The 23,001-nt window shown below is 40.4% G+C and overlaps 2 protein-coding genes across 4 annotated transcripts in view; both read left to right on the top strand.

Moving 5' to 3' along the window:
- The window catches only part of PPP2R5C (protein phosphatase 2 regulatory subunit B'gamma), a 71,275-nt gene extending 68,185 nt beyond the window's left edge, over window positions 1–3,090 (top strand). For all 3 annotated transcript variants that reach the window (XM_066551371.1, XM_066551372.1, XM_066551373.1), the window contains one exon: window positions 460–3,090. In XM_066551371.1, coding sequence (XP_066407468.1) covers window positions 460–591 — 132 coding nt within the window. In that variant the 3' untranslated portion in view covers window positions 592–3,090. The remainder of the gene's footprint in view (window positions 1–459) is intronic.
- Window positions 3,091–8,087: 4,997 nt separating this feature from the next.
- The window catches only part of DYNC1H1 (dynein cytoplasmic 1 heavy chain 1), a 44,877-nt gene continuing 29,963 nt past the window's right edge, over window positions 8,088–23,001 (top strand). The window contains exons 1-23 of the mRNA XM_066552125.1: window positions 8,088–8,397; window positions 10,789–10,876; window positions 11,491–11,664; window positions 11,888–12,143; window positions 13,054–13,240; window positions 13,401–13,672; window positions 13,774–14,001; window positions 14,473–15,549; window positions 15,877–16,056; window positions 16,982–17,131; window positions 17,399–17,545; window positions 17,692–17,832; window positions 17,965–18,141; window positions 18,254–18,364; window positions 18,447–18,566; window positions 18,782–19,021; window positions 19,521–19,676; window positions 20,046–20,159; window positions 20,749–20,859; window positions 20,939–21,148; window positions 21,537–21,683; window positions 21,911–22,077; window positions 22,742–22,915. Of these exons, the coding sequence (XP_066408222.1) occupies window positions 8,127–8,397; window positions 10,789–10,876; window positions 11,491–11,664; window positions 11,888–12,143; window positions 13,054–13,240; window positions 13,401–13,672; window positions 13,774–14,001; window positions 14,473–15,549; window positions 15,877–16,056; window positions 16,982–17,131; window positions 17,399–17,545; window positions 17,692–17,832; window positions 17,965–18,141; window positions 18,254–18,364; window positions 18,447–18,566; window positions 18,782–19,021; window positions 19,521–19,676; window positions 20,046–20,159; window positions 20,749–20,859; window positions 20,939–21,148; window positions 21,537–21,683; window positions 21,911–22,077; window positions 22,742–22,915 (4,898 nt within the window). The 5' untranslated portion in view covers window positions 8,088–8,126. The remainder of the gene's footprint in view (window positions 8,398–10,788; window positions 10,877–11,490; window positions 11,665–11,887; window positions 12,144–13,053; window positions 13,241–13,400; window positions 13,673–13,773; window positions 14,002–14,472; window positions 15,550–15,876; window positions 16,057–16,981; window positions 17,132–17,398; window positions 17,546–17,691; window positions 17,833–17,964; window positions 18,142–18,253; window positions 18,365–18,446; window positions 18,567–18,781; window positions 19,022–19,520; window positions 19,677–20,045; window positions 20,160–20,748; window positions 20,860–20,938; window positions 21,149–21,536; window positions 21,684–21,910; window positions 22,078–22,741; window positions 22,916–23,001) is intronic.

Here is a 23,001-nt window from a genome sequence, read left to right on the forward strand (position 1 = left end):
TGGACCACTGTGATTTACGTGCCAATAAATAAATGGCTGAGTAAAAGCCAGGCAGTTTTTAATAAGGACTTGTTTATAGGAAAAAAAAAGAATAAACAAGCAAATTAGGGTAGGTGAGCCAGACATGGGAACTACATAAAAACACCATTATAAAGTCAAAGGTACTTTGTTAGGAATATTGTCTGGTTTTGAGAGAGCATTGGTAAAATGGTAGTGATGTCAAGATTGTTAATAGCTTAGAATTTCATACTTGTTTCTAGTTTTCCTCTTAGCAAAAAAATTGGTATTAATACTTGAAACTGCATAGATGGTGGGGTAAAGAGGAGAAAGTATAAACTTCTTTCCAGAGATTTTTTTATTTCTTTTCCTGTAAGTGAGTATACTGATGTGCAAGAAGTACTCTTAAGTAATGTTTAGTAATTAGTATGTTTGGCTAACTTTGTTGTATTTTTATTTCAGGCACAAAAAGATCAGAAAAAAGATCGTCCTCTTGTGCGACGCAAGTCAGAACTGCCTCAGGATATCTATACCATGAAAGCCTTGGAATCACATTGCAGAGCTGATGAATTAATATCACATGATGGGCATTAAACTATTACAGTGAAATATTATTTTGGAGGAAAAGTTGTTTTCTTTTCTGGACTCAGTTCTACAGTAGAACTTAATTTTTTGTGCCATACCAATCAGTTACACACAAAGTCAAAGCTTTCTTCAACCCATTTCTGTAGGCAATAACTTAATAGAGTATGCAGCTCAAGATTAGTAGTTCAAACAATGGTAAATTACCCAGTTCCATTTGCAGAATATTGGGTTGACTATAATCAAGTGGACACAATTTCCTGGAGGTGTTGTCATAGTACCAACTAGCTGATAACATGCAGTTTTTATAGTCACATTTGAGAAAAACGTTCCATAAAATCTTTCCATCTAAATAAGTGAATGACCAATAGTTGGTACTAATGATAAATGTGTGTTTTCAGAAGGAAAATTATTTCAGATATAAGTATTAAACTTTTTCTAGGATTTCTCAGCTTTACAGTTGTTTCAACATTATTGCTGTCTTGTTATATACCAGCAGTTTTGAAAATACAATTATTCTTTCGTATTATAAAACATGGCTTACAAACTGGTAACATTCATGACAATCCTCAGTCATTCATTTCTAAGAATTCTGTAAATTCATTTCTCTTTTGCTTAGGGTAAAGATATATATATCTATATATACCACATCCTAATACTTCATGTATATTTAAAGCCATATCTTCCAGTCTTTAGTGTGTAATATGGCACCAGTATTCCAGATATGAACTGGTAGAAGAATTTTTCCTAAAATGAAAATTTGTTTACTATGACTGGGAATAGACTGAATATAAAAATTCATGTTAATTTTTTTCAAGTCAATAAAATAATTCTTTCACTGTTTTCTCCCTTATCTGAGCTTTTAATACTCAGCATTTTTCTTGGGCTCTAGGAGTTCAATATTCTGTGGCAGATATTATGTGTGATTTCAGTTGCATCAGTTTTTATCTGAAAGATGAACACAACATCATAAGCTTATTAAAATTTAAAAAAGAAAAAAAGAACAGGCTCTTGAATTCCATTCTGCTTCTTTTTAAATGAGTCTAAGAGCTGAGGAGATAGTGACCATAATTTTACCGTGAAAATATTTTTTTGTTGTTGTTGTAAAGAGCACATGTGCTGCAAATACACCTCACAAGTGAACTGAAAATGCATCTGAGTTGCTGATGATCTTCAAATGCTGCTATATATTCCACAAGATTACTTGCATGTAATGAGCTTTTTGTTGTAGATGGAAAAGCACGGGAGGAAAATCTCTTTTAAAATATAGTGCTTTGTCTTCAATATTTGATTTCTCTCAGGGTGGCCAGTATTTTGACTTACTTATCCTGCTTACAAGCTGTTTGAAATGTGTTCTGCTATTCTAAATGGGTGATTAGTTTCTTTTGTCTCTGGCAGTAACATGATATAACTTAATGTTTAATGTCTTGATGCATAAAGAGATAAAAAACGTGGCTTCTTTAAAAATAGTTTTGTTTTACTTTTTAAGGAAGTATAACATCTCCTGCATCCATAAAAAAAAGTATTGCTCAAAGCAGACATTCATAGTAACCTTGTGCAGATGTAGTGCCTGCTGTTTGTTGGTTGCATTTAACATTCAATTTCCAATATTTGTTACATTGTCTATTGGAAGAAAATTGTGAGTGGTAAATATTGGCTTACAACACCTAAATTTAAAGACCAACCCAACCTTTAAGTGGAATGTCCACTGTGTCTGAAAACATTTCCTGTAAAACTTGAAAAAGAAAATGCTTTACCATTAGGATAAACTATATGAAAACAGTTTAAGATGCCTTCTACTTTTGAGGGAAAAAGGGTGCTTTTTTAATTGTGTAAAGCAACGTCTCTGTATTTTGATATACCATTGTTTGAACTTCCATCTTTAGCTGGTAGATTATCAGTTACCTTTGATTTTGGGTGTTCAGTATGTCTGTGCAAGAGATTACTGAAAGGAATTATTCTTATGTTATCCAAGGGGGGGAAAAAACCCCAACTGTATATCAGTGTTTGATTGATTGTGTGATACTCAACGTATAAGAACATCTTTCACTGTCTAGATTTTATTTTTATTCTTTATTGAAGATAAACACTCACCAAAAAGGGAAGTATTGTGGTAATTTAGACGCTTCAAGTTCTCTATAAAGGCATATTTGAAATTTTGGGTCACCGAACATTTGCTTAGGCAATATTCCAAAATCTTACCATCACTAATGGTTTAGCATGTTTGTTATCAATATTTATATATTTCGTATAATCTTGTACTAAACAATTCTAAAACTAATACATCCAAAATAAAAAGAAAAATTAAAGTAGAATTTTGGTGACTGTTGTTCTTCATAAAGTTCTGTCTGATACCTTCCCCCATTTTCCAAAATTACACCTGTACATCAGGAATGTCGAAAGTAATATTACAAGTGTCTTTTTAGTGTGGCTTTAGTATGGCTTCATTTTAATATTGTACATACATTGTACCTTGTTTTATGGTAATAAGTAATAAAAATGTAGACTTCATATTTTGTACAGAATCGTCCTATGTACAGAATAAAAAGTTCCTAGAAACAGCAAAAATAGGTAAGTGGCACAATTATTTTTCATTAGACAATATCTGTAACATTATACGTTAGTGGAATGTTAAGTTCAAATGTACCTACATATTTTTTAACATTTTGTAATTCAATTTTTTGTTCTGGCATTGTTTCTGAAGAACTTCATACACCTGCCATTTAATATGCTTTTATCTAATTTTAAAACTTAAAAAAAAAAAAAGGTGTATTATATGGACAAATAAAGAACATGTGAATTTTACTTGCTCATCATGAAACTAAGTTTAACACAAGGTGTTTGGGGGTGTGTTCATATTATCACTGGTAGCAGAATCGTATGTACAAATTAACTTCATAAATTTCACAAAAGCAAGACAAAATTATGGAAAGGCATTAATTAAAAAAAAGAAAAAGCAGGAATAATTGATATTAGGTAGAAAAAGCAGACTTTGCCTGTAGAACAGCAATCAGTACTAAAATCTGGTTGTGCTCTAATCTAAAAAAAAAAAGTCTTTCTTTCATACCATATTATTTTCCCCTGAAACATTCCTGTATTGACAGGCTTCAAGCAAAGTAGCCATAAAGTCTGGGATTATATTGTGGTACTCGATACATAATCAGGTGGCAAGGATATGGGGAAAAACTGAAGTCTGCAGTAAGGCTTGTCTTCCCTCTGCAATCCATAAAAATCTGCAAAAGAACTAAGGAAATTAGTCGCATAAAGCTGGCATTCAGTACCTGGGGGAGTTGGGGGGGGTTGGGCCTGGGATCAAGAGCTGACTACTGGCTTGAGTTACAAATGTAAGGTTGGAGTTACAAGTTGGGTCTGTGTAGTGAAAGAAACAGTTTTCTGCATGAGCTCAGTAGTAAACTCACCAAGTCATGAATGAAAAACAAGATATTGAAACAACTGAGGATCCAGTTATTCACCTTTGGAAATCAGGGTTAAATACATCTCAAAATACAGTGTTTTAAACTACTGAGAGCAATGACATTTTTTCCACATAAATACGTTAGTGAGTTGCCAGCTTTTTCAGGAAATGACCTTTAATCCTTTCCCTCTAAGGGAATTAGTCTCAGGGGCTTTGACCAGCAGTGGTTTTTTGGCACTGCTTTCATGGTTTGGCTTTGTAGAATTGGAAAGGAAGGTGCTAGTGTAGCGCATATTGCTTGTGTTTGGAGATGTGTTCATTTGCTTTATGCACCTCACAAAGGTACCTACAGGAGATAGCTGTGATTTCAGGTTAGCCATGTTCTGCATTGTTTTGTGGGCCACCCACCTAGAAGTGGAGCACTTTTGCCCCTTGTATCTTGTCCTTACTGTGTGCAGTGATTGTTGAGACTGACTGTGTATCGCTAATTAAGAAATGCCATTCTAATTACCATATCACTGTCTCCCTGGATTACAGTTTCTTTTGTATGAGGAGACTTGGCTTGGGCTGTCTTTACTTTATGCAATAAAACTGGATGTAGTTAAACATTTTGTATGAACAAATTCCCAAGGGAGAATTGACTGTGGAGCTAAAAGAAGGCAGTGCATTCATTATTCCTTGCCCAGCTCACTGAAGAGCAGCACGGCTGCAGCTGGCTCTCGCTGGAGCCAGGCACGCGGGGACTGCATTCATTCCCTCCCCAAGGAGGTTTGTAAGCACTGACCCTGTGGTGAGGAGGGGAGAGTGCAGTCATAATTGCCTTGAGCTATTTTAGGCATTTTTGTGATCCAAAAAACCACACTGAGCAGGTTCATGCTAGCATGAAGACCCTGCCATAGTAATTTTTCTAGTACAGTCTCTGTAGAATTAAAGATGCAAGAGGATTAGAGATGGGAAAGGAGGTGATTCGCTCTAATGGTTACTTGTTGGGGTATTTTCCTTTGGTTTTGGTCTCAAATACTACCAAATTAATATTAAGTATAGAAAAAAAATCCTTTTTTTCCCCCTGCTGAAGCTCGCTCTTTTATAAATTACAAAAAAGGTTTTGTTTCTACATACATTGTATTGCATTTTCTAGGAGTAAGTCTCGTATCTTGACAAGTCCTATTTTCATTATGAACCTCTGAAGTATGTGTCTTTAGTTAAATTATATGGGAAATGTGTCATACTGGCAGTCTTTCCCTTTGGATGGCTGATTGCAGTGGCTTCTCACACCTGTAAGAATGGTCAGGTCTTCTGTGTGCCTGGGAAAAGGACATAGATAATTAACTAGAACCAGATCAAGGCAAATTATTTTTCACCCTGACTGAGCAAGTAAAGCCTTTCCTCTCTCCATAGGGTTTGACTGCAGAAGAGAACTTATGTTAAAAATTAGTTTATCTTGTCTCTGCCTCAGTTTCCTTTAACTGAATTTGCATCTTCCTCCTGCTCCCCTTAGCACAGTAGATAAGGCTGAAGTGATTAAAGAAATACAAAGTCTCTGCGTACACTGGCTTTTAGTTGCAAGTGGCCTAACACTTGATATCAAAATTCAAGACCTGTTGCACATGGAGCATTTCTGATTTTAAAATCTACAGTAAGATGAGACTTGAGGATTTTTGACCCTACTTTTTCTGCAAGTCAGCAGCAATATATATAAATATTTACTTGAATTTTAATTTCCTATCCCTGTCCTGCTTTCTTCTACTTAATTCCTTATTTTCCTTATTTGCATTTTTTCCTGGCAAGTTTTACAGGAGGGAGATATTGTATCTTGCTTTGTAAACTACAGAAATTCTGTGACAGTTTGGCACAGCAGATGATGACTGCTCCAGAAGAACTGAGCATGTCAGTACTTGGAATCATTGCTTGAGCTCACCTCCAAAGAGATGCCAAGTTACACTTGAGGTGTATCTACATTGCTTAGGAATAATATCAACACCCTTCTAATGAACATCTTCCACATCCAGAATGTTAATTTAACCTGGGGGTTTGGGGTGCTTGGCCTGTGCTGGCACTTACTGTGTGGATGTAAGAAGTAGCTAATTCTCCCTGCATTGGAAAGCTGTCAGCCAAGACAGGGGAGCCTGGGTGGAATTCGGACAGCCATGCAAAGTTAGCACTTTTTTAATACAAAACACAATCCAGGAACAACCTTCATGTAGAAGAATTACAAGGTGTGGGCAAACTAGACTTCAGAAAATTGAAATAGGTGCGTGCTGTTTTAAACACTGTCTCAGTAACCATTCTATGAACAGAGTACTCAGAGAAGTATTTACCAGTATTTTTCTTAATCAAAAAAATTACCTTGGGGGAGGGGGATGTTAAATAGGTTTGATTCATCAAAAAACAATCACCTCTGTTAGTTTTGGTGCTTGCAGTTGAAACTTAGTTGCTGAGCAAATAATTTTTCTTCCAGACAGGAATGTTTAAGATTTTTATTACTTAAGAAATCTGTTTTTTCAAAGGTAAACTGGACTCATAAATTCTCTAGGAGCCTGCCTGAGCACAGTATGCTTTCTCCCCTGGTAGAAATAGAGGAACTGGGATATGTGAGTGGGCTTTGCAGATTTCAGCTAGTGTCCTAGCTGGACATAAACACTTCATTCTGAGTTACACTTGTGTAGAGGCTTACAGATCAGGTCTTCCTCTGCTAGGCAGGATATTCCACCCCAGCTTCCTTACTTCTTGGGCAGTACATCTGAACAGATCCTGGGCCTGGGGGTCTGTGCATTTCCCTGTGTATCTATTGAGGAAATGCATGGGAGGTTCAGATGCAGTTTTGTATGGTGATTTTGCTTTTCTTTTGGGGACAACATTCCCTTTTCTACTTCCATATGAGCAAAAGCTGGAGTTTCAGTCTGTGGGTCACCCACCATCCCTAGTGTACTTTTGGGGAGTCAGTGGAATTGCTTTGGAACTTCACTGCCCCCTCCCCTCTCCCAGACACCTCCAAACGGCAGCCAGGACTGGGGGACTAGTTTGGGCAAAGAGGAACAGGATGGTCCATCTCAGCAGCAGTGAGTTAAACTCATCTAATACCTCCATCAGTCAAACATACATTGAGATGTGGCAGCTGTAACAGATGTTTAAGAATTTTTAAAAATTAAATTCTTTCATTTTTAATAAAATCCCCTTTCTTACAGAAGTACTCTTTGTCCCTGTCTCCTTTTATGTCCTTTGCTTTTGGGAAGCAGTCTCACCAAAGACTGGGATTAATGGTTTGGGTGCCGGATTGATTAAACTGTAATTAGTACAGCTGGCTGGCTGGGCATGTAAAGCACCAGAGATACTTCACTGAAAAAGCCTTGCAGTTGCCCTGCTGCTTTCTTCACGGGAATGTGTCGTTTTCACCACCTGACCGTATGGCTTCTGGCCTAATTTTTCACATGAAATAAACACTATTGTCCTTTGGACAAACGAGCCTCGGGCCTGCTTTATCTTCCGGCAGGACACATCTCCCGGGTGCTGCTGCCAGGGCAAGTGGGGGGGAGGCTTTGCCTTCCCCTTTTTGCTCACATCCCGCCCTTTTCTTCCAGAATAAATCGCTCTGGTAAAACCCTCGTGGAAGGGTTCCTGTGGGGAACCCTTCAGTAACTGAAAGGAGCTTACAAGAAAGACGCAGAGGAGCTTTTTACAAGAACATGTAGTGACAGAACAAGGGGAATGGATTCAGACTGAGAGTAGGTTTTGATTAGCTATTAGGAGGACGTTCTTTACAGTGACGATGGCGAAGCACTGAAATGAGTTGCCCAGAGAAGCTGTGGGCGCCCATCCCTGACAGTGCTCTAGGCCGTGTTGGATGGGGCCCTGAGCAGCCTGGTCTAGTACGAGGTGTTGCTGCCTATGGTAGGCCTGCTGGAACCATGATTTTTAAGGTCTCTCCCAACATAAACCGCTCCGTGATTCTACGAATAGGCGGCGGCGGGGAGCGGCCGCTGCCCGGGCGGGGCGGGAGGGGCGGAGCGGGGCCGTCCGTCCCAGGCTCCCCCGCGGCGCGGCCGGGCGGGGCTGGCGGCGCGGCGGGCGGGCTCAGCCGGGGCGCGGCCGGGCGGGCGGAGCGCGGTGCCGGCCGGTGTCCCTCTGCCTCGGCATGTCCGACTCCGGCGGCGGCGGGGGCGGCGGCCCCGGCGGCGAGGAAGGCGGCATGGAGGTGTCGGGCTCGGCGGTGCAGAACGTGGCCGACGTGTCGGTGCTGCAGAAGCACCTGCGCAAGCTGGTGCCGCTGCTGCTGGAGGATGGCGGCGAGGCGCCGGCGGCGCTGGAAGCGGCGCTGGAGGAGAAGGGCGCCGTGGAGCATATGCGCAAGTTCCTCTCCGACCCGCAAGTCCACACGGTGCTGGTGGAGCGCTCCACACTCAAAGGTGAGGCGGGAGCGGAGCCGCCGCGGTGGCAAAATGGCCGCTGCCGGCCGCGGCCGCCGCCCTGCCGCGGGTGGGAGGGGCGCGCCTCCGCCGCGGCCCCGCTCCGCGCTCCGCCTCAGCGCGGCCCCGGCCGGGAGGCGCCGCGCCGAGCACCGCGGGTTCGCTGTCGGGCTCAGGCGGTGGCGGCACAGCCTGGGCTGCGGGCGGGTCCCGCTGGCCGCCGGCCCGGCCTCCCCCGCCGCCTTTGTTCCGCGGTCCGGGGCCCAGGCGGATGCGCGGCCGGGCTGTGGGCGCAAATCCGGGCGTGCTGCGGCCGCGGCCGGTCCTGCTTGGAAAGGCGCCTAAAGTGCTTCGTCAGCCGGCCGTGGCAGCGCTCCTGCGGCAGGCAGGCTGCTCGGGAAGTGACCTCCTGGGCGAGGCAGAGAGCCGCTCTGAAACAGAGCGAGAGCGCCAAAACCCCGGATAAAGGGAAAAAAATAACCCCAGCCTGAATCGACCTGTAAAAAGCGTCGTTTCATGGTTAAATAGGTAGGTCCTGTAATTGACAAAGGAAGATGTGGACCTTGCCGTGCCTTTGTTTCGTTATCAAAGCCTGGTGGCCGTGGTACTTGCGCTCAGAACCGCATCAAATGCTGCATGAAATACTGCAGCCAAGCTGAGACTGTGGCTGGAGTGTCTTTGTTACTCAGGTGCTGCTGTAACTGTTTATTTCGAAAATGACTTATTTATCTGTTGCTAAATAGGCTCTTAGTGTCACAGAATGCAGCCTAATATACAGTGACAGAATACAGCAAGGTTTCATCAATAATGCAGGCTTTTACTGTTAAACAAGCCCCTACAGTCCATAAATGGCTACCTGCCTGCCAGCGTGAGCTTGCAAAATTGTATTAAACTTCTGAATCCCTACTCCTAGTATGATGGTGGTTCTGTTCCTGTATATATCAAATCCTAATAAAATCACGTTTCACATTGCGTTATTTAACATGCCAACAGAAACAATTTAACGTCCTGATATATGCCCTGCAGTTGCTGCACACAGAGAGAAACATCAAGAAGGTTCTTTCATTCACTGTCTATTAATTGTAAACTTCAGATGTTGCTCAAAAACACCCCATCATTGTTTATTTTTTGCCTGTATCCAGATTATCCTCCTCTTTCCCCTTCCAAAGTTTGAGATGTCTTTTCCAGTAGGGTTAATTTTCTCAAAGAGAACAAAAGAACAGCTGTCTTTATGAATTCATGATACAGTGTTTAATAAGGTTTAAAGAAAACCATTTAATATTAATGCAGATGATTCCTGCATTTTTCCTATGCCTGGATCATAACAATGGTTATCCCTAGTTCAGGTTGGAAATAATATAGTGGTGATCAGTTATCTCCAGGCTCATGGCATAGATATTGTTGTATATGTATGCATAAAAAGACATTGAGAGACTCATTACATGTCAGAAGCCAAATACTAATTTATGATGCACAGATGCCATTTCTGTCCATGTCTTCTAGTTTAATAGCAGTTACTTGGGCAGAGTGGATTTTGTGAATGACAGCCAGGTGTTCAAACGTAACAGATCTGAAATCTCCAGCAGCGTATGGAGAGATCTGACACTGTTAAAAACTGTAATTATTGAAGCTTGTCCATGGACTGCATAGCATGAAGTAGATTATTGATTACAAGCACAATAAAACAGAAGCCTTATTTCTGCATAGTGAAAGCAGCTCTCTGGTATCACCAGCTCCCCAGCCTGCAGGGGACAGAGCAGGACAGAGTCTGCTGTGATGTGTCCAGTCAGAGTGTGTCCCCCAACCGGGAGTAACCTTCTGCACCGAAATCACTGCATTGCAGCACGGCTGCCTGCATCCTCGGCAATTACATCATCTGTGATTCACTGGCTGTGCTAATGCCTGAGTACTTCCCACAGCTTGGCTTTTTGTTCTGCCAAGAGATTTTTGTTGTTGTTGTTGTTCAGAGACTTTATTTCCAAATCATTTTCAAAGTAGATGTCTGAAAATACAAAGCCACCTTTGGAAGAAAAAAGCAGCTGTTTAATGTTCTCACTGAAGCATAGTTGTCCTGGCAACATACCTCTGCAAATAAATGCACATTCTGTATTGCAGATTTCTCTCTCATATAACTCTTCTGTGAGTTATAATTCACTTACTGTAATGCTTTATTATTTTTATAGCAACCTAAATCTTAATGGAGTTTTGTTTAAAAACAATGAACCCATTCTGCATCTGAGACTTATTGCAAAGCTACATTTGATCTAATTTAGTTAATTAAGTTGGTGTGGAGTTTAAAGATTAGAAAATAGTCTGTTAACAGCAGAAGGTGGTTGAGAAGGAGTGGCAGATGTGTTAGAAATTATTTCTTACATACTATTTTTTTTGCAGAGGATGTGGGAGATGAAGGAGAAGAGGAAAAAGAGTTCATTTCCTACAGTATCAGCACTGACATTCATTATGGAATAAAGTCAAACAGGTGAATTAGTAAAATAGATCTTAACATTTCTACTCTATGTATGTAACACTTGTATAAGCAAATTTACTTGCTTTACCTACAAATTTACCTTCAGTTTACCTATTGCTTTCAGGCAGTGTTTTTATTCAAGCTTTTCAAGGCAGAGGCTCTGATAAAAAAAGGGTGTGTCATGAGGCTGAAAGGAGTGGACCTAGGACTTCTAGCTACAGAGTTAAAGAAACAAAGTTTTATTAATTTTGGCATACATGCAGCTGTAACATACACAACTTAGGTTCAGTATTCTTTGGTTATGTCTGGCTGTTACATCTTTGTCGCTTATATTGAGGCATATTTGACTCTGAAGCTTTGTAAAATGTTTTTTTCTTCAGTGCTCCCCTATTTCAGTTATTGATAGAAGAGTTATATGAGAGTTATTGATAGCTCAGCTTGCTTATTGCTGAACTGTAAAGATGTATTTATTTGGAAAACTTGTATTCAAGTCTCTTAGAAGAAAGGTTGTGAAGTATGATGATACAGATTGCCATTTGACTCCTAAACTTGCAGTCAGATTTAAGCTGTTGTGTCATTTAAGTGTCAGATGATTGGTGAGTAACTCTCTCTTCTCTGTTCCGTAGCCTGGCCTTCATTAAACGTACAGCAGTGATCGATGCTGACAAACCAGTGTCTTCCCAGCTCAGAGTGCTCACTCTCAGTGAAGATTCTCCATATGAAACACTGCACTCTTTCATTAGCAATGCTGTTGCTCCCTTCTTCAAGTCCTATATCCGAGAATCTGGCAAAGCAGACAGGTAATTCAGTAGAAATGCTGCATTTCTGTGCTAATGAACTAAAGTGTTTAATGATTAAAAAGTAACAAACAGCAGTGACTCTTCAAGATGAATCCCATGAATTGTTTAAGCACACAGTTGGTATGATGCTGTTGCTGTTTCTGGGGAAACAGTTCAGGTCTAAATGTGTTATGTACGGTTTTTTGGTTTGTCTTCTTACATGTAAACCTCTGTGCTTTTTCAGAGATGGAGATAAAATGGCTCCTTCAGTTGAGAAAAAGATTGCAGAGCTTGAAATGGGTCTCTTGCATTTGCAACAGAATATTGAAATTCCAGAGATCAGTCTGCCTATTCATGCAACCATTACTAATGTTGCCAAGCAGTGTTATGAACGTGGAGAAAAACCAAAAGTTACAGATTTTGGTGAGAAGGCTGAGGATCCATTGTTCCTTAATCAGTTACAGTCTGGAGTCAACCGCTGGATTAGAGAAATACAAAAGGTAACCAAATAAAGAACAGGGGGAAAAAGCAACTAAGTAATAAGCACTTCTGTGTAGTACTGTGTATCTTCTTCACAGTTTAACTGGAAAAATGCTGCTTGTGCAGGATGCTCTGAAGATCTCAGACCAGGTTTTTGACTCACCAGAGACATTGGTCTAAATTAGACTAAGTCTAGTCTAAAATTAGGCTGAGCCTAGTCTAAATTGTTTGACAAATAACCAAGAGTATGACTTTGTTTTACATGTTGTAATAGACTCAAGTGATTGGCAGTAATCCTGTGAGTTTTGTAACTGTTCTTCAGTTCTTTACAGATTGAGCAGCAGATTGGTACAGCAGATTGAGGAACACATCTGATTTGGCCTGTTTTGTTATTTGTCCCAGGTCCATCCACAAGCACAATGATTGCTCCAGCCCTATTTTATAATTTCATACTTCTGTTACTTTTCAAAAGAACTGCTGTTCTGCTGCTGTTACTCAAAAGCAGCATCTGAGATACTAGTCTGGCTTTTTGCCTCTGTTGCACAAGAAACACCTATCGCTCATGGAACAATGTTGTCTTTTCTTGCTTAAGAGCATAAAACATTTGTTGTCTTGCTTGGGTCATCTGCCTTTAACCAGAATACAGACACTGCTCAGGAAAGCAGGCAGGTGACATTTTTAGGCTATGCTGAAGATTATTACGTGAGGGTCCTAAAACCAACCTTTAGGATCTCTGGAATTACACTTGTCACATGTTGCATACAGTTCCTACACTCTTCAAAGAATGAGTGCCAAAACTGTCTGAGGTTGGGTTGTTAAAACCTGGCAGTTGTTGCATGTTTCAGTTATATTTTAGCAAGTTTTTACAGCTGAAGCATATTAATTAAACGCTTTTCTCTCTCCCTTCTCTTTCTCTCCATTACCTTGCAGGTGACCAAATTAGATCGAGATCCTGCATCAGGCACTGCATTACAGGAGATAAGTTTCTGGTTAAATTTGGAAAGGGCTCTGTACCGCATTCAGGAAAAACGGGAAAGTCCAGAAGTTCTGCTGACTCTGGACATTCTGAAACATGGCAAACGTTTCCATGCAACTGTCAGCTTTGATACTGACACAGGTAAAATATCTGTTCAATAACATTTTTCTCAAATGTCCTGCAACTTAAACTGTTAAAAAACCTGAACATTGTGCTACAAAGATCAGTGCTGTTTAGAGGAACCAGATAGAGATTTTGGTCAATGAAATGAAAAGTTATATTCAAAATCTTTTCCATTTAGGTCTGAAACAGGCATTGGAAACTGTGAATGACTATAATCCACTGATGAAAGACTTTCCACTGAATGACTTGCTGTCTGCTACGGAGCTGGACAAAATCAGACAGGCCCTTGTTGCAATATTTACCCATTTGAGGAAAATCAGGAACACAAAATACCCAATCCAAAGGGCATTGCGTTTAGTGGAGGCTATTTCAAGAGATCTGAGCTCTCAGCTGCTTAAGGTGTTGGGAACCAGAAAACTGATGCATGTGGCCTATGAAGAATTTGAAAAGGTATGTTACGGCTTTGTGATACTGTATTTTTGTGTTGGACGGTGACTTTCGGGAAGGATTAAATTTAGAAGCTGAAGTTCCTGTTCTAAAACTTTTTTCAGGTAATGGTTGCATGCTTTGAAGTATTCCAAACCTGGGATGATGAATATGAGAAGCTACAAGTTCTGCTGAGAGATATCGTGAAGAGAAAAAGGGAAGAGAACCTGAAGATGGTGTGGCGCATCAATCCTGCTCACAGGAAACTCCAGAGTCGTCTTGACCAAATGAGGAAATTCAGGCGTCAGCATGAGCAGCTGAGAGCTGTCATTGTGAGAGTCCTGCGACCTCAGGTAGTCTTGGTTGTTACAAAACAGAAAATCTGTGTGGCTTCTTCAAGAGTGTTACTGTTACTTGAAGTTAGCAACACAAATGTAGTGTAACATTCAGTTTCCATGTTTAGTTTTGAACCCTTGCTAATAGGCTTAGTTTGAATTCCGATTTACATTGCATAATACATGCTCATGTTCACAAACTCAGCAAGTCTAGACATAACACAGAGGATATTAATAAATGTTTAAATCCTTGAACTTGGCTAAACTACAGTGGAAAATGAGATTATGCTGCACAGTAGTGGAAGTTTGTAAAGTAACTGTGCTGCCCTGTTCCTACTGGAAGTTAATTCTGAAGCATGACTGAAGTTTGTTAAGAATTTATCACTGATTGGCTGAGGGTTTGTGCAATATTTTTTAGAACCAACTGCATTTTGCTACTTCAGGGAAATTTTGAAGTATCCAGCTCACTAAACTGTGATTCTAATACAGGTAACAGCTGTTGCCCAGCAAAATCAAGGAGAGGTACCTGAACCACAGGATATGAAAGTAGCAGAAGTCCTTTTTGATGCTGCAGATGCTAATGCAATTGAAGAAGTCAATCTTGCTTATGAGAATGTTAAGGAAGTAGATGGATTAGATGTTTCCAAAGAAGGTACAGAAGCCTGGGAGGCAGCGATGAAGCGCTATGATGAAAGAATTGACAGAGTTGAAACAAGGATAACAGCCCGTTTGAGGGACCAGCTCGGTACAGCAAAGAACGCCAATGAAATGTTCCGAATCTTCTCGCGCTTTAACGCCTTGTTTGTGAGACCTCACATTCGTGGTGCCATTCGTGAGTACCAAACGCAGCTGATCCAGCGTGTGAAGGATGATATCGAATCTCTTCATGACAAATTTAAAGTTCAATATCCACAGAGTCAGGCGTGTAAAATGAGTCACGTTCGTGACTTGCCTCCTGTGTCTGGGTCTATAATTTGGGCAAAACAGATCGACAGGCAGCTCACGGCTTACATGAAGCGTGTGGAGGATGTCCTTGGCAAAGGCTGGGAGAACCATGTGGAAGGTCAGAAGCTGAAGCAGGATGGAGATAGCTTTCGCATGAAGCTCAACACTCAGGAGATCTTTGATGACTGGGCAAGAAAAGTTCAGCAGCGCAACCTTGGCGTGTCTGGTCGCATTTTCACCATCGAAAGCACTCGTGTTCGAGGCCGAACTGGAAATGTCCTGAAACTGAAAGTCAACTTCTTGCCAGAAATAATTACACTTTCAAAAGAAGTCCGAAACCTGAAGTGGCTTGGTTTCCGTGTCCCACTAGCAATTGTCAACAAAGCTCACCAAGCAAACCAGCTCTATCCATTTGCTATTTCTCTCATTGAAAGTGTCCGCACATACGAGCGAACGTGTGAGAAGGTAGAAGAGCGTAATACTATCTCACTGCTGGTCGCTGGCCTGAAGAAGGAGGTGCAGGCTTTGATTGCAGAAGGAATTGCACTCGTGTGGGAATCATACAAGCTGGATCCATACGTACAGCGCTTGGCTGAGACTGTCTTCAGTTTCCAGGAAAAGGTTTGTGTTTTCTCTCAAAATCTGCAAAACTTTGGCATTTCTAATTCAGCAATGTGTGGTTATCTAAAAGTGTCATTGTATAGCTGAGAACCAGTTTTGCAGCTCTTGGTTTAAGTAGCTGATTGAGTCAGCACAAATTGGCCAACTGGATGGATCCTTTAGTATGCTAAAATTGCTATTAGCAATACTGTTTTCATTTTGATATTGCTAAAATCAATGGTTTGCTGCATCCAAATAAAAAGACATGATTAACCATTACTGAATAATTATTGTTTCCTTGATCTAACCTGTCAAACTAAACATCCCATTTGTCCTAAACTGTCTTAGGTGGATGATCTGCTCATTATTGAAGAGAAGATTGACCTGGAAGTGAGATCATTGGAAACATGCATGTATGATCACAAGACTTTCTCTGAAATCTTGAACAGAGTTCAGAAAGCTGTGGATGATTTAAATCTTCATTCATACTCAAATTTGCCAATCTGGGTCAATAAGTTGGATATGGAGGTAGGTTTGAGATTGAGGACTAGTATATGTTTAGAGGTAACATTTTATTCAGGTGCAAAATGTATTTTGATTATTTCTTCATAGTCACCCAGGGAGACTTTTCTTTATAGTTACACCAGGGAGTTAATTCTCATTCCCTGAAAATTTCAGTGCATTTTTGATATGCAGAAGATGCAAGACCCGTGTTGGGGTTTTTTTACTGTTGACTTTTGGGATCAGTTAATTCAAAGGGAATTTTGTCTTTTGAAGAAAAAAGTTTGATGCAGTTTTACAGCCTAGAGGATGCTGGGGAGCAGGGTAGATAAAGGGTGGTGGAAATTTGCTATCCTGGTAGCAAAGACTTGTTGCCATCATATTGTTTGCTTCTCCCTGTTAAGTTCAGGTTATTGGTCGCTAGGCCAACTTCAATATGGTAAAAATTGTTTAATTACAATAAAGTCCATGAGGAGGGGGAGAAGCTTTGAATTATATTCAGTGCAAATTTACCAAAACTCCTAAACCTCTTTAATCATGGAATGGTTTGCATTGGTAGAGACCTTAGAGATCATCTAGTTGCAGCCCCCATGCCATGGGCAGTGATGCCACTGATTCAGTAGCTCAAAGCCCCATCCAGCTTGGCCTGGAACACTTCCAGGGATAGGGCATCCATAACTTCTCTGGGCAACCTGTTCCAGTGCCTCACCACCCTAATACCTAATCTAAACCTCCTTTCTTTCAATTTAAAGTCATTATTCCCTGTCTTATTGCTACAAGCCCTAATAAACAGTCCCTCCAATTCTTGTAGGCCCCTTCTGGTGCTGGAAGGGCTTAGTAAAGGAGCAGTTCTTTGAGGTGCTGTAGTGTGCCTGTCAGAATATATTGATAGTGGGGATCTTCATGCAGTGAATATGCAGGTTTTTCCTCCAATGTCCCTCATTTTCTTTAGATTGAAAGAATCCTGGGTGTTCGTTTGCAAGCTGGACTGAGGGCCTGGACCCAGGTTCTTCTGGGACAAGCAGATGACAAAGCAGAAGTTGACATGGATACAGATGCTCCTCAAGTGAGCCATAAGCCTGGTGGTGAACCCAAGATCAAAGTAAGTTTTCCTGTGGTTTTTTTTTGCATTAGATTTTTTTGGTTTGTTGGGTTTTTTTCCGTATTGTCAATTAACTAATGCAGAAATTATTTTTGAGGCCTGTATGGTAGATAAATATTTCTTGTTGCATCTGTTTTTGGAGAAATATTTTCCTCTTTCCGTTTAAGTGCAAGTTGATTTTTAAAAAGTACTTCTTGAAGTTCAAAATTCTTGTCTATATGTAGCAGTATCTGCCAGTAAAACCAGGTGTTTTTACTATTTCTGCAGAACATTGTACATGAACTAAGAATAACCAACCAGGTGATCTACTTGAATCCACCAATTGAAGACTGTAGATACAAACTTTACCAAGAAATGTTTTCTTGGAAAATGGTAATCCTGTCACTGCCAAGAATTCAAAGTCAGAGATACCAGGTAAGTGTAATGAAGCTGTATCTAAGTCTGAGCAATTGCTTTCACTTATTAATTAATTGTCCTCAATATATTAATGTATTGACCTAAAACCAAACCCGAGTGCCCTGGAAATCCCAGTATATCACAAGTGTAACTGTGGCTCTTAGGTTGGAGTGCATTATGAGCTGTCCGAGGAAGAGAAGTTCTATCGTAATGCATTGACAAGGATGCCTGATGGCCCTGCAGCTCTGGAGGAGTCATACTCAGCTGTCATGGGAATTGTGACTGAAGTGGAGCAGTATGTCAAGGTAGGAGGCTGACAGGATATAATGGAACAGCTAGAATTAACATGGACTTTCAGTTTTCCTGGGGGCTGGAGGGAGACACATGTTTTGGAATATACTGGAGAAGTTCTGAACATTGTGAAATACCTCCAATAGGTTTGGCTGCAGTACCAGTGTCTGTGGGACATGCAGGCTGAAAATATATACAACCGTCTTGGAGAAGACCTGAATAAGTGGCAGGCCCTTTTGGTTCAGATAAGAAAGGCAAGAGGAACATTTGACAATGCAGAAACCAGAAAGGAGTTTGGACCTGTTGTCATAGACTATGGCAAGGTGAGAAATCTTAATTATTAGCTGTGATAAATGCATTGAATTTCAGAATAGGTGTATAACAGAAAATAGCAAGGGTGACAACTTACTGTTATGTAACATTATTCACTTGTAGGTACAATCAAAGGTGAACTTGAAGTATGACTCCTGGCACAAGGAGGTGCTCAGCAAATTTGGCCAAATGCTTGGTCAGAATATGACAGAGTTTCACTCACAAATTTCTAAGGTAAGAAAAGTCCTAATTCCAGTTTTTGACTTTCAGATCAGTTTTTGTAGAATGCTAAAACACTGATTTGTGCCCTTAACAGTCCCGTCAAGAACTGGAGCAGCATTCTGTGGACACTGCTAGCACATCAGATGCCGTGACATTCATCACTTATGTGCAGTCCTTGAAACGTAAAATCAAACAGTTTGAAAAGCAAGTTGAGGTATGTTTGTTGTCTTTTGCTAATGTTTCTGACTTGTGGTAATGTCAGGCTTAGCTCATAAAATGCAGCTTCATCATAAAATAATACTCAAGTTCTCTTAAAAACAGATTTGAACTTCGTATTCTGAAAAATCCTGCTCTATTTATTAAAGTGTGTTTATTTAGCCTTGCAGCTTAAATTTTGTGTTTTTAACTTAAAACCACTGTTTCTTGTAGCTTTATCGCAATGGTCAGCGCTTGCTTGAGAAGCAAAGGTTCCAGTTCCCTTCCTCTTGGCTCTACATTGACAACATTGAAGGAGAATGGGGTGCCTTCAATGACATCATGCGGAGGAAGGATTCTGCCATTCAGCAACAAGTAGCAAATCTGCAGATGAAAATAGTTCAAGAGGATCGTGCAGTGGAGAGCCGAACAACTGACTTGCTGACAGACTGGGAGAAAACGAAGCCTGTAACAGTAAGTAGTGATGGTTAACATTCAGTGAATGAGGTAGATTTTCTGCATTCAGTTTGTTTTTATGCTTTTTTTGCAGTTTTTCATTTTAGGCGATTCTTTTTAAGGGTTCTGTAATAACCAGCCTGTGTTGATTTTTGGTAATAGTTGCAGAGGGAAATTTACCATTAAAACATAGACCTCTCTTAGGTGCAGAAAAGTAAATTACTTCATTGACTAAGAGAGCTTTGTCTGAAACTAGTATATGTCAGAGGTATGCAGGTAGGAGGATTCAGAAGCAAGCTGCTTTTTGCCTTTTTTTTTTCTGAAGTGCTTTTTAGCAAAGCAAAAAACTGCATGTAAAAACTAAATGAGAATGTGGAATGGTATATTGTCTTATTGTCAGCAAAATAGAAATGTAAAAACATGAGACAAACCAACATTTATATTTAGTCCCTACTTTTAGCTTGCCTTCAGTGTAACTGTAGGATTATTGGATTAATGTATCCTGTGCAAACTTTAGGGGAATCTGCGTCCAGAAGAGGCTCTTCAGGCTCTTACCATTTACGAAGGAAAATTCGGCAGGCTGAAGGATGACCGTGAGAAGTGTGCCAAGGCCAAGGAAGCTCTGGAGCTTACAGACACTGGGCTGCTCAGTGGCAGTGAAGAGCGTGTCCAGGTACAACTTGTTCACACACCTTCTTGCCTGTTTTGGATAAAAATGTTTCAGTTCCATCATTTTCTCCCTCAGGAGAGTGACCTGTAGTGTGTGTTGTACCAATATAAGGGCACAGTCTCCACAGTGACTCTGTGCTAGCCTTCAGAGCTTGTCCATGATCTCTTCCTTGACTGTCTTACTCTTTTGAAACTGTTATGTGAGCTGAGATGGAAAATTTCATCTTGGTCACTTGCTGTTGCAGTTCTGTTGAACTGGCAAACTGTCCAAAGGTTTTTGATGGATTAGAAGTATTTTGTTTAACTCACCCATGCTATTGACTTTGAAGAAATTAGGAATAACTGCTGATGTTTGATACATTCTTTATTACAGGTAGCCCTTGAAGAGCTGCAGGATCTCAAAGGTGTCTGGTCTGAACTCTCTAAGGTCTGGGAACAAATTGATCAAATGAAAGAACAACCCTGGGTCTCAGTACAGCCTCGCAAGGTACTTCATTTTTGTGTACATTAACAATTTAACTGCTGCAAGTATATGCAAATTAGGAATTAGACCTCTTGAAACAGACATGCTCTATTATCAGTCTAGATCATTTTCAGTGTTTAGGTGCCTTTTTCAATATCTTGGGAACATGTTTCTTCTGAAGTTTCTTCTTCTTCTTCTAAGCTAAAAAATACTCACAGGATTGTCATAATTTAAGTAATTATACAGGGAATTTATGCAGTTTCCATAGTTTGAGATTGGACTGCATCTACAGAGAAGAAACTGCTGTTTTTAAATAGTCTGTTGGACCTCATTAGAGAAATTTCATTATACAGTTGGGTAAACAGCATTGATTTTAGTTCAATGCTCAGGAGGTAAAGAGCAGAAAGAACACTAACCTATAAACTAACTGCCTGTGACAAGACTGCATCATGAATCTCAGTCAGACCAATAAAATTACATTCTCAGCTGCAGAGTAACCACATCTTAGGCAAACAAGGATAACACTTGTAAATGCTGTCCTGTTGCTAATGTCTCATTAGAGAAAGTGTTCCATAACAAATGTATAGGTAAAATGCTTTTGTGTTACTGACAGCTTCGACAAAACTTGGATGGTCTGCTGAACCAGCTGAAAAACTTCCCTGCCCGTTTGCGACAGTACGCCTCCTATGAGTATGTCCAGAGACTTCTGAAGGGCTACATGAAGGTAGGCTGCCCACATTTCTAAAATGCATGTGTTTTATATTCAAGTTCAAAGATGTAACTTGCTTTCTTCTCTTCTGCAGATAAACATGTTGGTTATTGAACTGAAATCCGAGGCACTTAAAGACCGACACTGGAAACAGCTGATGAAGAGGCTTCATGTTAACTGGGTTGTCTCAGAATTGACCCTGGGCCAGATCTGGGATGTCGATCTACAGAGAAATGAAGCAATTGTCAAAGATGTTCTGCTTGTGGCTCAGGGAGAGATGGCTTTGGAAGAGTTCTTGAAGCAGGTTAGTATCAGCCCTTGTATGTATGCATGTAATAGCAAATCTGAGGGTTGCTGTTAAGTGGCTACTTGTGTAGTTAACTTGTCACTCTGAGCTGTTGGAACAAGTGCCAAGACTCCGTGGTTTGTTCTGTTTTGGGGTGCAATTTAAAGTTTTGTAAACTTCCTGTGATGAAACTTGCATTATTTGGGAAAAACAGTTCTTGGTAGTAACTGCAAAGATCCCACCTTGAACTTCATCATAGTCTCAGTATTTTTAACAAAAGCTTAAGTATAAAGCCAGAATCTTTGGGTAAAAAAAATAGTATCTGACTACTGTAATACATTTCTACTTTGTAACTATGTTGGAGCAGAAATTATTGGTGTCATATCTTAAACATCTTTTTCTTCAGATAAGAGAAGTGTGGAACACCTATGAACTGGACTTGGTCAATTACCAGAACAAGTGTCGTTTGATTCGTGGATGGGATGACCTTTTCAACAAAGTCAAGGAGCACATTAACAGCGTGTCTGCTATGAAGCTGTCACCATACTACAAGGTAAAATGGAGAACAAAGCTAAAGAATTTTTGTTTATTTCTGCCTTCCCCTTCTGTTTAGTTTATATTTTTGTCATCAGGGACTATATTCATTATTTAAAGCTGACAGACTGTTAATTGTATAATGCATACTTTGTAACTCTCAAAAAACTGTTTCCTCTAATAATTATTAATAGACAAACACTTTATAATATCAAAATGAATATTAATGTAGTGTTTAAACTTCAGGTGTTTGAGGAAGATGCCCTTAGCTGGGAAGATAAGCTGAACCGTATCATGGCCCTCTTTGATGTTTGGATTGATGTCCAGAGGCGGTGGGTCTACCTGGAGGGTATCTTTACTGGCAGTGCAGACATCAAGCACTTGCTGCCTGTGGAGACCCAGCGGTTCCAGAGGTAACTTCTTCATTTTGTTGTTTTCTTGCCTCCCTTGGAGCACCCTGTGGGCAGGCCTGAAACTTCATGACTCACTGTAGCACTCTCTGAGTTAAAATACTGGCTGCATTCTTACCTGGTCCAGCTGGATTACAGCTGCTCGGGATACAAGTTCATCAAGCAAAGAGGTGCAACTATGGCAGAAAATGTAGTAAATGAGGTGATGTACAATTTTTAGAAGATGATTTGGACTCAGTTCCTGTCAGTTACTTCAAGGGTTTTTCTGGCATTGTGGCTGCAACAAACAGGCAAATTTCTGTTGCTGCAGCCTTTAATCTCACTTTTTAAACATTATTTACTTCATCTCTTTTAAGTTGGTCTGATAATACTTACTCATTCCACACACTTCCAGTCAGATCAAAGAATCAGATTTATGCATCACTTCAGGAAGTAAAGATAATTAGATCTGCTCTGGACTTGGTAGATTGAACATTACAGAGAAAGTGAGATTTTGTTGTTCAGGGCTTGAGGCAGATAAAGAGAAATTTGGGGAATTTAGGCTTGTTCCCTAGAGCTGGTACAGCCATTAGAGGTGGAGTGGTCATTTAGAGACAAATAACTTCAGCGTTCTGTAGGCCTGTGGTTACTGAGTTTGCACTAATGTATTGTGTTATTTTACTTGCAGCATCAGCACTGAATTCTTGGCACTCATGAAAAAGGTGTCCAAATCTCCACTTGTGATGGATGTTCTGAACATTCAAGGTGTGCAGAGATCATTAGAGAGACTGGCAGACTTACTTGGGAAGATACAGAAAGCCCTGGGAGAATACTTGGAAAGGGAGAGGTCCTCTTTCCCTCGGTAAGCAGTTGACTCCTGAAGTAATCTGATGTTTCTGTGCAGGAATTGGTGTACTGCTCTGTAAAGCCTCTACCAGGCCTTCTGTG

The sequence above is a fragment of the Molothrus aeneus genome, chromosome 6 (assembly GCF_037042795.1).
Source record: "Molothrus aeneus isolate 106 chromosome 6, BPBGC_Maene_1.0, whole genome shotgun sequence".
In the NCBI taxonomy this organism is placed as follows: domain Eukaryota; kingdom Metazoa; phylum Chordata; class Aves; order Passeriformes; family Icteridae; genus Molothrus; species Molothrus aeneus.